Source organism: Microchirus variegatus (assembly GCF_963457635.1).
Source record: "Microchirus variegatus genome assembly, chromosome: 9".
NCBI classification, from domain to species: Eukaryota; Metazoa; Chordata; class Actinopteri; order Pleuronectiformes; family Soleidae; genus Microchirus; species Microchirus variegatus.
Window position 1 is genome coordinate 15,553,693 of NC_139810.1, and position 11,230 is coordinate 15,564,922.

The 11,230-nt window shown below is 42.1% G+C and overlaps 1 protein-coding gene across 1 annotated transcript; it reads right to left on the reverse strand.

Annotated features, from left to right (window-relative positions):
- Positions 1–972: 972 nt before the first annotated feature.
- arhgef3l (Rho guanine nucleotide exchange factor (GEF) 3, like) lies at positions 973–9,334 on the reverse strand (the record flags this gene model as incomplete). Its single annotated transcript, XM_083895436.1, has 12 exons — positions 973–1,196; positions 1,286–1,481; positions 1,560–1,730; positions 3,450–3,707; positions 3,850–3,926; positions 4,644–4,740; positions 5,717–5,779; positions 6,307–6,465; positions 6,786–6,893; positions 6,977–7,051; positions 7,499–7,549; positions 9,173–9,334. The coding sequence occupies 12 exons, from the start codon at positions 9,332–9,334 to the stop codon at positions 973–975; spliced, it is 1,641 nt and encodes a 546-aa protein (XP_083751562.1).
- Between the last annotated feature and the right edge of the window lie 1,896 nt (positions 9,335–11,230).

Below are 11,230 nucleotides of genomic sequence, written 5' to 3' on the forward strand. Positions count from 1 at the left end.
TAAAGCAACACTAACCTCAGTTTCCAGTGAGAAAAGGCTGTCTAACAGCAAGATCCATCACCATTCCCATGGTGTCCCTTCTGCCATCCGGTACAGGAGCCTCTGTGCCAAATCAAATAGGACGCTGAACAGCTTCTCCCCGCAGGCAAAATTATAAGTGGACGGTGCCCATAGTGCTCCACTTTCACATCATTATGCACTTTAGCATATATGTCATGCTATGTTCTTTGTTTTTATTCTTTTATTTTTTTATCTTTTTGGGACTATTCTGAATTGTGTTTTTCTGTGGTACGAAATGTCGTTTTTTCTGTATATGGTGCACAAGAAATGACAATAAAGAGAATAGTAAAATATATTTTTTGAAATAGTTAAAACTTCAGCTGGTGTAGATTGCATTGATCACTTTTTTTCCAAAAATATGACATTTAAACAAAAATATTATGTGACACACACTATTCTTTCAAAGACATTCCGATCCCAGATGTACAACCTACAATATTTGTCATATTTGTTGATTGGATGGTTCAGTTTTACAGGAAATCAAATGCTGAATGTCTGTATTCATACACTTAAGCATTCACCCATTCACACAGTAAATCTATGGGCATTCACAGCATATGAATCAGGAGCAATGTGGCGTTAAAATGTCTTGTCCAAGGACACATGGGCATGTGGTCAAGCAGAATCGGGAATCGATGAAAGGCAACCACTGAGCCACCATTGCTTCAACATAACATCACTCTTTTTTCCAATCGTGGGGGTGTGCACAGTGCTGACTATGTGTCAGTGCCTCATAAGGCCATTCTTTGAAAAACTTGGAACTATCCTTTTAGACATTGTTCGCAAGGCTGTACAGAACACATGCAGAACACAGAAGGGGTGAGAGGGGGGGGAAACAAGATCCATGTATGAAATGTTCGGTACAATCATCTTTCAACAGTCTCTTCACATGATGCCTAGACTCCCCAGTCCTCATGTGGCCATTTCTGTGTCTGAAGTGAGGCTGAGATCGGCCATGTTATACAGGGCAGGATCAGGGTGAGGGGAGAGCGTCTGAGCCGTCCTGTCCCGCGACTGCACAATGGCCTGCCGCAGACAGCTGATCCACTGCTGCTTGCTGAAGGAGTCGTTGGCCTGCAGGCTGTATGGGTGAGCTTTGGAGCGCCCTCTGCTGCTCACACGGAAACAGTTCTTCACTAGAGGAGAGACAGATGAGGTTGAGCGGAAGGAGCCTAAGGTTGAGGGGGGGTGGGGGGGGGAATGTTCGATGTGCTGTTCAGTTTACCTTTATCATTTCCCCCAGTGAAGGCTCCTCTGAAGCTGCTACCGCCACCACACGCTTCTCCGTCTGGGATTTCCTCCAGATTTATGGAGGCGTTGGGCAAAGGCTGTCTGTACACATGAAACACCTGACCACCCTCCCTGTCTTCGCTTGGTCGGCTCAGCACCAATGCCAGCTCGAACAGGAACACATGCAGCCGCTGAGTGAGGCAAATAAAAGTTATCACTACCGGCACATGTTGGTAAGTTCTTTGGATAATGGAAAAGTGGTGTACTACCTGGCCCTTGTTGTTCTTGAGCTCTCCATGGCAGCAGAGGAAACGAGACAGCTGGATCTCTGGGAGTCGCTGGCTCTCTTCGAGGTATATAAGCTGCCGCCTGTAGAACTGACACTCAGCCTCCCCCGTCTTCTTATTCACTTCCGCTACAACGCTCTGAATCAACTCCAGCTGAGCAGAAAAGAAGTGTCACACACTGTCAACCTCAACTGAGACACATTAGACACACAATGAAAACTCTGGGTTAAACCCAGTTACAGGGTGGTTTCTCGGGAATTTGGGAGCACAGGCATCAGGAGCCCTAAATCCAAACAAATCGAAAACTTCCCTTCACTCTCTTTTCTGAATTTGAGGAGCCTTTGTCCCTGGTTAGACTTCTAAATAATATGACATTCAGTCAGTTATTGTCTACTGCATTATCCTTCACATGCGGGTTGCGGGGCTGCTGGAGCAAATCCCAGTTGGCAAAGGGTGAAAGGTGAAAGGCAAGGTACACCATGGACAGGTCGCCAGTCCATCACAGGGCCAACACACAGAGACGAACGACCAGTGAGACCCTCTTGCTGTGAGGCAACAGTGCTTATCCCAGTGTGTCCAGAATAAGACAAATTAAAGGTGCATTATGTAATAAATCTAAAGCAACTGGTCATAAAATCCTCCTAATATGTCACAGAGACTCAGGAATAATGTTCATATAACAAACTGAACTCACCAACAACAACAGTACACCCAAAATATTTGCATTAAAAAAATATTTTGCAGACTGCAAATCATGTTTTGGCATGTGGCGCCACCTACCGACGTCTACCAATCATTGCAGTCAGTACAGTCTCTGCTGCCGAGCAACCACGGGTTGCCAGTTACGTCAGAAAACAAAACCTAAAAGACCTCGGTATTTTGAATTTGAATGTAGTAACCGTTTTTGGGCACATTTTTACATATGGCAAACAAATAATCTCGAACAGTAAAAGAGACTTAACTCCAGAACAGTCAAACATCAACTGGCTGGATTGGCTGTGAGCAGAGTGTATCACCGAACAGGAAAAATGGAAGTGACATATGTCGTCTCCAGTTACAGTCGAATCTTCCTCATGTCTGACATTGTAATGATTAGTTACAGTTGTATTAGCGAGTATGTGGGGGGTGAAAGCTGTTCCTAAACTTTCTCTCTTTTGATGTGACAAATAGGCCCCGTTTACACCTGACATTAAAATGTGTTTTCTGCCAAACCACTTCGGGAGGTGGTCGGATTGTGTCACATTGTGACCACATTGAACAGAAGTTTTAAATGCAACGAGTCTCCAATGCGTCTCCGCTCCACCCAAAACAACTACGTGAGCAGAAATATGTGGGTGGCTCCCAGCCCGTTTTCCACTTATTGAAGACAATTTCTTCCCTTGCTCCGAAAAGCAAAGATTGGATAGCAATCAGATCTTAATGTGGACACTGGAGAGGCATGTTAATACTGACGCATTATCCTTTCCTTTTCTGATCACAGAAAACACATTCTAATGCCAGGTGTACAGATGACCGCCACCTGCTGATCTGGGGAGTTACTGCATCTCATACATGAGGAGAATGTTGTGTAAATGTTAGACGGCTAAAGTCTTTGGAGTGTCTTCTGTACATTTTTTTCAGGTGAAACAAAGGTGACATGTTTATTTTCACATGAATAATAATCTCCTCCAAATCCTTAAACTTTTGAGGGACAATTTGTGTTTCTTCAGTTAGAGAAATCGTAATTATTATACGATTGTCTTGCAAGATTCTGAGTATCACATCTTTTTTGCTGTATCATGATATTATTATCGAGGTTTCCTGTTTTGATTTCATCAATTATCCTTGATGGGCTTTTCCATATGTGTATGAATGCGATGCACATCAACTTACAGCATCAGGTAATGTGTCCTCGTCTGGATGATCTGGCGGCGTGCACTTCTGAATCTCCTTCAGCAGCAGAGGGTATTTGACCAAGCGGCTTCTGGGGAGATCCAGGAAGTTCCACAGGTCCAGCTTCCTGCTGAACGATGACTCCTGGCACAAGCGCAGGAAGTGCTCTACTCTCTTCTCGTGTTTCTTCTGGTCAAGCAGGGCTTTGGCCCCCACTTGGTTACAACAGTATGTGACGTAAGCCTCGAGGCAGGGGAACTGCGGAGGGTGATGAGGCAATACATTTAGAGACTGCCTTAGAGAGGAACATAAGTGAAAATACAGGAACTGGAGAGAGTGAGGTTTACTTGAACTCTCTTCTCTTTTTTCCTCGCACTGCGGTCTCCGTACTGATACTCACCCAGTTCAGCAGAGTAGTCCCCACCTCTCCAACGGTCTTCTCTGATCCCCTCAGGCGCTCGAGACGACTCAGGAGATCTGAGATGAAACATGGACAAACTCACGAATAAAACTATTGAAAGTGATGTTTAAAGCAGTGAATTATGTCACCCTGAGACCATAGGTGGTTTGATTGATGAGTTGGCTGGTCGATTGGTTTGTCCAGCCCCATAGGTGAAGCTCATTTGCCACAACAAACAACCTGTACTGGTGTTGTAGTCGAGACCACACTATACACCAGGGCTATTCAGCTAAAACTTGTTTTATCTGTTTCCCATGCTCTCTCACACACACACACTCAGTCACTGGTGTTGTATGTTGAGTGACATTTGTTATACCAGATCACGCAATTGAGTTGTGTAAATTGTTACTTTTATTCACTTAAAGAGCCAGAGCACAAATTCATTACTTCAACACTGTTTAACTGGGATATCTTTTGATTTTATAGTCAATTACAGTGATTGTGTCCCCCAACAACATGGTGGTCCAAAAAGGTCGCCTCCTAAGAACTGCCCCAATTCAAGGCTCAATCTGGTATAATAATAAACAGCAATTCATACAATCAGGTGATTGTACACAAATTAAAAAAATAAAAATAAAAATATGTAGACTAAAATGTTTTTAGTCTATAAAGGTCTTGGTCTTGGTTGCATTCTGCCCTTGGTCCTGTTGTTAATGTGGTCTTGATCGCAAAATGAAGACAGATTATAAAGTTTGAGCAGTGATGAGTGAAAGAACAGCAGAGAGATGATTCACCTTCATGCAGAGGAATAAGAGAGTCCAACGTGCCAAAGATCTGTCCAAGCTCGCTCTCTGTCATGATGTCCAATTTCAACATGGGCTCATAGTACACCTGACAAGACAGATGGGGGGTGGGTCACATGATGGACAGAAACAGTTTAGGTGTGTAGGTCAGTGGTGTCATTGTTGAAAGTGTTGTTTTCTTGAATGGAGCTGCCTAAAAATGCAGTGTAAACTGACAATTCTATCATATCCATATATCTAGTCATTGTCTCCAATCTGCCTCCATCTCGTCCTCCTTCACAACATTCACACACCTTCTTTGTGGTGTTCTTCTTTTCCTCCTGACCGGCAGCTCCATCTTCAACATCCTTTGCCCAATATAATCACCATCCCTCCTCTGCACATCTTAACCTTGACTCTCTTACTTTATTTCCAAACCGTTCAACCTGAGCTCTCCCTCGAATACGCTCATTTCTAATCCTGTCCATCCTGGTCACTCCCAACGAAAGTCTCAGCACCTTCAGCTCTCTGCCACCTCCAGCTCCACCTCCTGTCTTTAAGACAGCGCCACTGTCTCCAAGTCATAAATCATAGTCAGTCTCACTACCGTCTTGTAGACCTTTCTTTTACTGCAAATCATCATGTCACACATCACCCCTGACACTCATCTCCACCCACTCCATATATATATATATATATATGTAGTCATCGTACAATACAAAAATGTCATGTCAAGATAACCGTGACCAAAATAACTGTGGTGCATGACGTCATTGTGATGAATCGAAAGAATATTCTTTAAACTAACTGAGACTAACGCACTATGAGAGAACTTAAGGTGTGATACATATTTTCAAGTAAAAAAACAACAATCCTAAAGGTCTCGCAGGTTCACATTAGTGCATCTTGTGTGCATTGTGTCATTGGTGACGCGACTTCCGGGGCACACTTTAAAGTGAAAAATGGTTTGTTTGCATAAGTGAATAATGTCTATATAAAAAGCCTTATCGTAGACACAATTATGGGTTTAACTGCTGCCACAATGTGACATGGTAACACATATGTGTTTGCTTGGTGGATGGTACCTTCTTCACCAGACTGAGGTCCTCAATGAGTTGTCTCTCTCCCTGAGTCAGCTCATAAATCACCTGCGGGACGACGCAAACATTCAATCACATTACACAGCAGTGGAGGCATGCACACACAAAGACACACACACACAGAAGCTAAGAGAGAGACAGTCTGGTTTCCAGGACTTTAGATTGACCTACATTAATTTCCTGGAGACAAACTCTAACCCTCTAACCACACTCTTACCTCATCCTGGCCGTATAACACTTGCTTTTTGTGCTTTTTTTTGTCCCCATAAAGAAGACAAGTCCCCCATAATAACTGTATGAACAGATTTCGGTGCCCACAACATGAGAAACCCCTGGAACACACACACGCACGCACACACACACAAGATGTCAAACACACCGATGCACCACATGAGCAGTCATCACAGCTGATTGTTCAATAAAGGAAGTTGAGCCTGCAGTGCCACTTCACATCCTCTTTCATAAGATTTCGGCGTCACAGAAATAATGGTACGCACCATCACCCACAGCTGGCTCCGCCCCCCCCCCGCACTCCCTTTGCATTAAACACACACGTGGACTGCAGGTACGCTCACCTCTTGGCGCTTGATCTCCTTTGCAGTGAGGTCGTGGCTCTCCACGGTGTCACTCCAGCACTGGCTGTTGCGCCGCCGTGGGAATGACACGGCCTTTGGGCGAGAGCGAAGGAGCGGTGGGGGCAAAGGTCGAGCCTCTGTACGGAAACTTATGGACCGCTGTGAAAAGAGGACAGAGGGTTAGAATCTGTGTTATAATCACTTTAGATTAGGGAACACATATTCACCGTTAACTAGGTGCTTACTGACATGCATATAAGTAGCATACTAGCCCTTTATTAGTAAATATTAAGCATGAATTAACACCATATGTAGGAAAGATCTTAATTCATGTCGTAATTGAGGTAGAATAAGGTGTTAATATGTGTTTAATGATTACTAATAAAGGGCTAGTATGCTACTTATGGTGAATATGTGTTCCCTAATCTAAAGTGTTACCAAATGTTTTTTATAATGACTTGCTTTTTTTGTATCGTTACCGAAATGGACTGTCCGATGCGTTTGAGAGCGGGGGTCTTGGTCGGAGTGATGACCCCTGTTAGACTGTTGGACTTGACCACAGGTTTGACTCTTTTATTACAAGGCTCCTGTTATAACAAGTAATGAAACCAGCATTAAAACCGTAATTGTTAAAATATACTGTATAATGTACAAAAGACAAACACCTCACCTCCGAATCTTTCATGCGGTTGCACGACATCTTGCCATCCTCGTCGTCGCCGTCCTCGTCATCCTCCTCTTCATCCTGACAAAACACAACAGGTGAGTGAACTGGAGTAGAGTGACAGTGTTGAGACAGTGTTTCTGGGCGGCAGATCTCTTGCTTCCTGTGTGACTCTTTCGAAGAGGAAGAAGGTTGAAACTGGGCCACTGTAGTAAAACACAAGATGTCTGCCACTTTTCCCCCCCTCAACTAGTCTCAGAGCGAAGCAACGATGCCAGACGTCTGACATACAGCATATGTGTGTGTCAGTGAATGAGATTATGCACAAGAAGGAATCAGAAACAGGGAAATGTGTGAGGTGTGTGTGTGTGCAGCAGAGAGAGGCAGCGAGCGAGCAGCTGCACAGCTGAACACACAGTGTTCACATCTCTCTTTCCGCTGTGGTTGCAAAGGTAAGAGTGACTAACTTCCGTGAGTTACAGAGACACACATGAAGATGGAGATGCACTACAGCTGAATCCTCCTCACCTCTGTGATTCTGATCACAGGCTTAGGAGCCGTGTCCTGTTTTCTCTTCTTCTAAAAGCAGAAAAACAGCGAAAGTGAGTCTGGGTTTTATCATTATTTATATATACAGTACTGTGCAAAAGTTTCAGGCACCACCAGCTCTGTTGTTTTTTTCTGTCTGTCAAATTCTGTGATCATGTGAATTTGGAATGAACTTAAAGCTGGTCTTACATATCAGCGAGCTAATGAGTTTAACTCATGCAACATGTGTATGTAATGCTCAAGCATGTCTTGAATAAACCTGGTGTAATAGATGTTTTTTTTTTAATAGCAGATATTTCTTTAAATTAAATAGTAGGACAAACACAGGATTTACCAGTAAGATAATTAAGGTTCCAGAGTATTAACAGAGCTGTGTTATTGTTCAAGTGTAAGGGTAGATCACGCTTAATACTTGACACCTGTAGAGGATGGGGTTTTTTTTCTGAAAAATGCACCCCCCCCCCTTTACAAAAAAAACCTAAAAAAACCTGCATACATATTTTCTGTATATGTCCCAGTAAAGTGAAATAGATAATAATAAATAATATGTCATAACTATGACTGTATCTCATTATTTACTTTTTTCTCTCACATTTAATTCATAATTCTGACTTATTATTTCATAATTTGACTTTTCTTTGGCTTTTATTTGTGTTACAGAAGCAAAAGAGCAAAATATGATGGATGGTGTGACGTACCCCGGCATGGTCATAGAGGGTGGACTGTGTCTCTCGTATAGGTGAAGACCTGAAAAAAAAAAAAAAAAAAAAAAAAAAAAAAAAAAGCCAAAACCGTTAGTGTGCACAAAATAATAGTTTTTTTGGTTCATTATATTAATTATCAAAGTTAACCAATTTGAAAACATGACCAAAAAGTCATGTTTCATATATATATGTATATAAATATTATAAATTACAAAGTGACAAAGTCTTTAATAAGAATTTGAGGGTCTTGTGTTAAGTAAATGTCAGAGAAAAATGAACATAAGAAACATCTCATCAGACGAATGCAGTCCAGATTGATCATTAAATACTTGAATTATTACAGTTCACAGAAGATTGTTGAATTTACAAGTCGCTTTACAGGATATTTAGGGGCAAGAACATAACATAACACCGTTATTCACTAAATTCACTAAATCTGAGCTTTCTCTCCTCCAGTCCACCTTTAGATTATGGCCTCAACAGAAATCTAAAGGTGAACACAGAGATGCCTTTTCTGCAGATCTAAGGTCGAGTCTGCTGCTGCTCAGCGTACAGTAGTTTATGCGCTGAAGCGACATCAACATTTCAAAGTGATCAGCAAAATCTGACGAAAAATCAGTTTTCGAGCAAACAGGAAACCAAATTTGTGAGGAGACAGGATGGAGGTGTTGTTTTCTGTTAGAATCAATACGTTGTCGAGAGAGAATCACTGAACCGTTACTGATGGAAATGCAGAAACTAACATTGTGTACCATTAAACGCCTCCAACTCTGTACATTTTATACTGTATATGTGTATATATATATATATGTGTGTATTGTACAGCTCTGTAGCATCTAACAGTGGAACCCGTGAACAGCAAATGTCAGTTCTCATACCAGGAAGTCCTCGTTTCACCAGTCTCCTTCACTTCCATTTCTGACCCCCCGTGTCCTCAGTTCATGTTCACAGAATCTGGATTTGGTGTGAGAAGAGTTGATTGGAAATGAGAACAGTTGAGGAAATTTCCACCAGGACCAAACAGATCTTTGCCGTTTCCCCTGATGTGCAGCGTCGGTGGTTGTTGCAGGGACCGACAGCCGTCGCTGCTCTGCATGAGGTTCTTCCTCATCTCAGACCTGACCACATCCTTTAGAGTTGCGCGCACGCACACACACGCGCGCACACACACGCACGCGCGCACACACACACACGAGGGAGGAGGGTTCAAAACTCTGCGGCAGCCTTTTTCGCTCGAAACCTGTCGACTCGCAGGATAGAACTTCAGCACAACCACAGGTTTGTTGCACTGAGCCGTTTAAAAAACGAGAACAAGTTTAAGTGAATTATGAACCAACTCATTAATTCACATTTGCACAACCAAAGCCAGAACGCGTCAGATGTTGCAAACCTCATCCAACTGAATGTCTCAGGTGGAGATTTAGCTGATTCAGGCTGTTGCTTTGTGGTTGTGTTAGATAGAAACCTGTGAAGAGCAGAGAGGAAACGCGTACACTGTTTTCTGCTTTAATGCTGTGGTTGACCCTAGAAATAATAAAAAAAAAAAACAAAAAAAAAAACTATTGAAGGTTTTGTGAGAACCTTTTTGTGGGTCAGCAAAAGGTGCCACATCACCTTAAACCATGATTATGTTCACAGCTTTTTACAGAGTTGAAAACTCACCTGCACCAAATTCCATAAGTGTTTTAGCTCATGTGGACCAAGGAGCAGCTGCCCTGATTGTGTCACAGAGGTAAATCTGAACAAAGGATTTCAAAAAGAGAAGTCACCAATTAAAACATTTGAAAAAACAGTTGTTGCAGCAACAGTGGATCATCTCAAATTTTGACTTTGTGTTTAATTTTGGTGAGCTGTTCACAAAGGAAGAGAATTCAGTTGTGAATTCGAAGTGAATATATCCTTACTTAGATTGTTATTATTATAGGCCCATGGTTGTCAGAGTGCTTCCTCCGGTGGTACTAGGAGGGAAATCAGAAATACCGTTCTACTGTATAAACCAGGGTGTGATCAGAGTGGAGCCGAGGTAGTTGGACGCAAGTACGAAGAAAATGAAACAAATGAACATCTTTCTTCTAGCTCCATTTTTATCTAATTTCGCTACACCAGTGTGTGAAGTTTGTGAGGAAGGAGGATGAGAGCAAATTATCTTAATGGGAATTAATCTGCCTCCTGTTCAAAGTACGGAGCTGACTTGGTATATAAAAAAAAAAGTTTACAAACCGCTGATATATAGCCTTCAAAGCTGCTCACTTTCGTAATACTACTCCCAATTTTTACCACCGTTATTTGCACTCTACAGACCCAGGCTCCCATTGTATAGTTATTCATCCTCCCATTTAAAGACCACAATAAATTATTTTAAAACCTTTCCCCATCCTAAATGTGAAAAAAGTAAATAAACAAAAATGTGTAATTTTCACCCTAATAGCAGCCATGTCTTCAGAGCCTATACATCTATTCGTCTCATGCTGGTTGTAGGCACTGGGTGCCAGCAGGGGGCGCATAGAACATAGCCACTAACCTCAGACATCCATAGTTAACAAATCAGAACCCAACTAATTGGCTGCCAGAGCCATAATCCACTTCACCACCAAAAATTAATATTTTCTTGGGACAGAAAAGTTATTGAAATCCAAATCCATCCTTGATTTTGAGTTCTGCTGCCCATAGACAAACAACTCTGGTCAAAAACCTGCTGAAAGTAAGAACGTTGTGCTGTAAAATTGGACAAAAAAAACACGTTATCGCCTAAAACTGGTTTTGATTCTTTATTTGTGCACAAAATATACCTAAAGAAACAAAAACAATGACCTGAACCATCAAATAGCAAAGGTGGTAGAAAGAAACCTTTAGGACGTGTAAGTGAACGGTTGCTTTTATAACGGACGTTTGGTTGAAATATTCTTGCAAGTGAAGGATTAAGAGTTTAAATAAGTATTTTTGTGCCAGAATATTAGTGAAAATGTGAATTGCAACACTGGTCGGGATAACTGTGACATTAACCGTT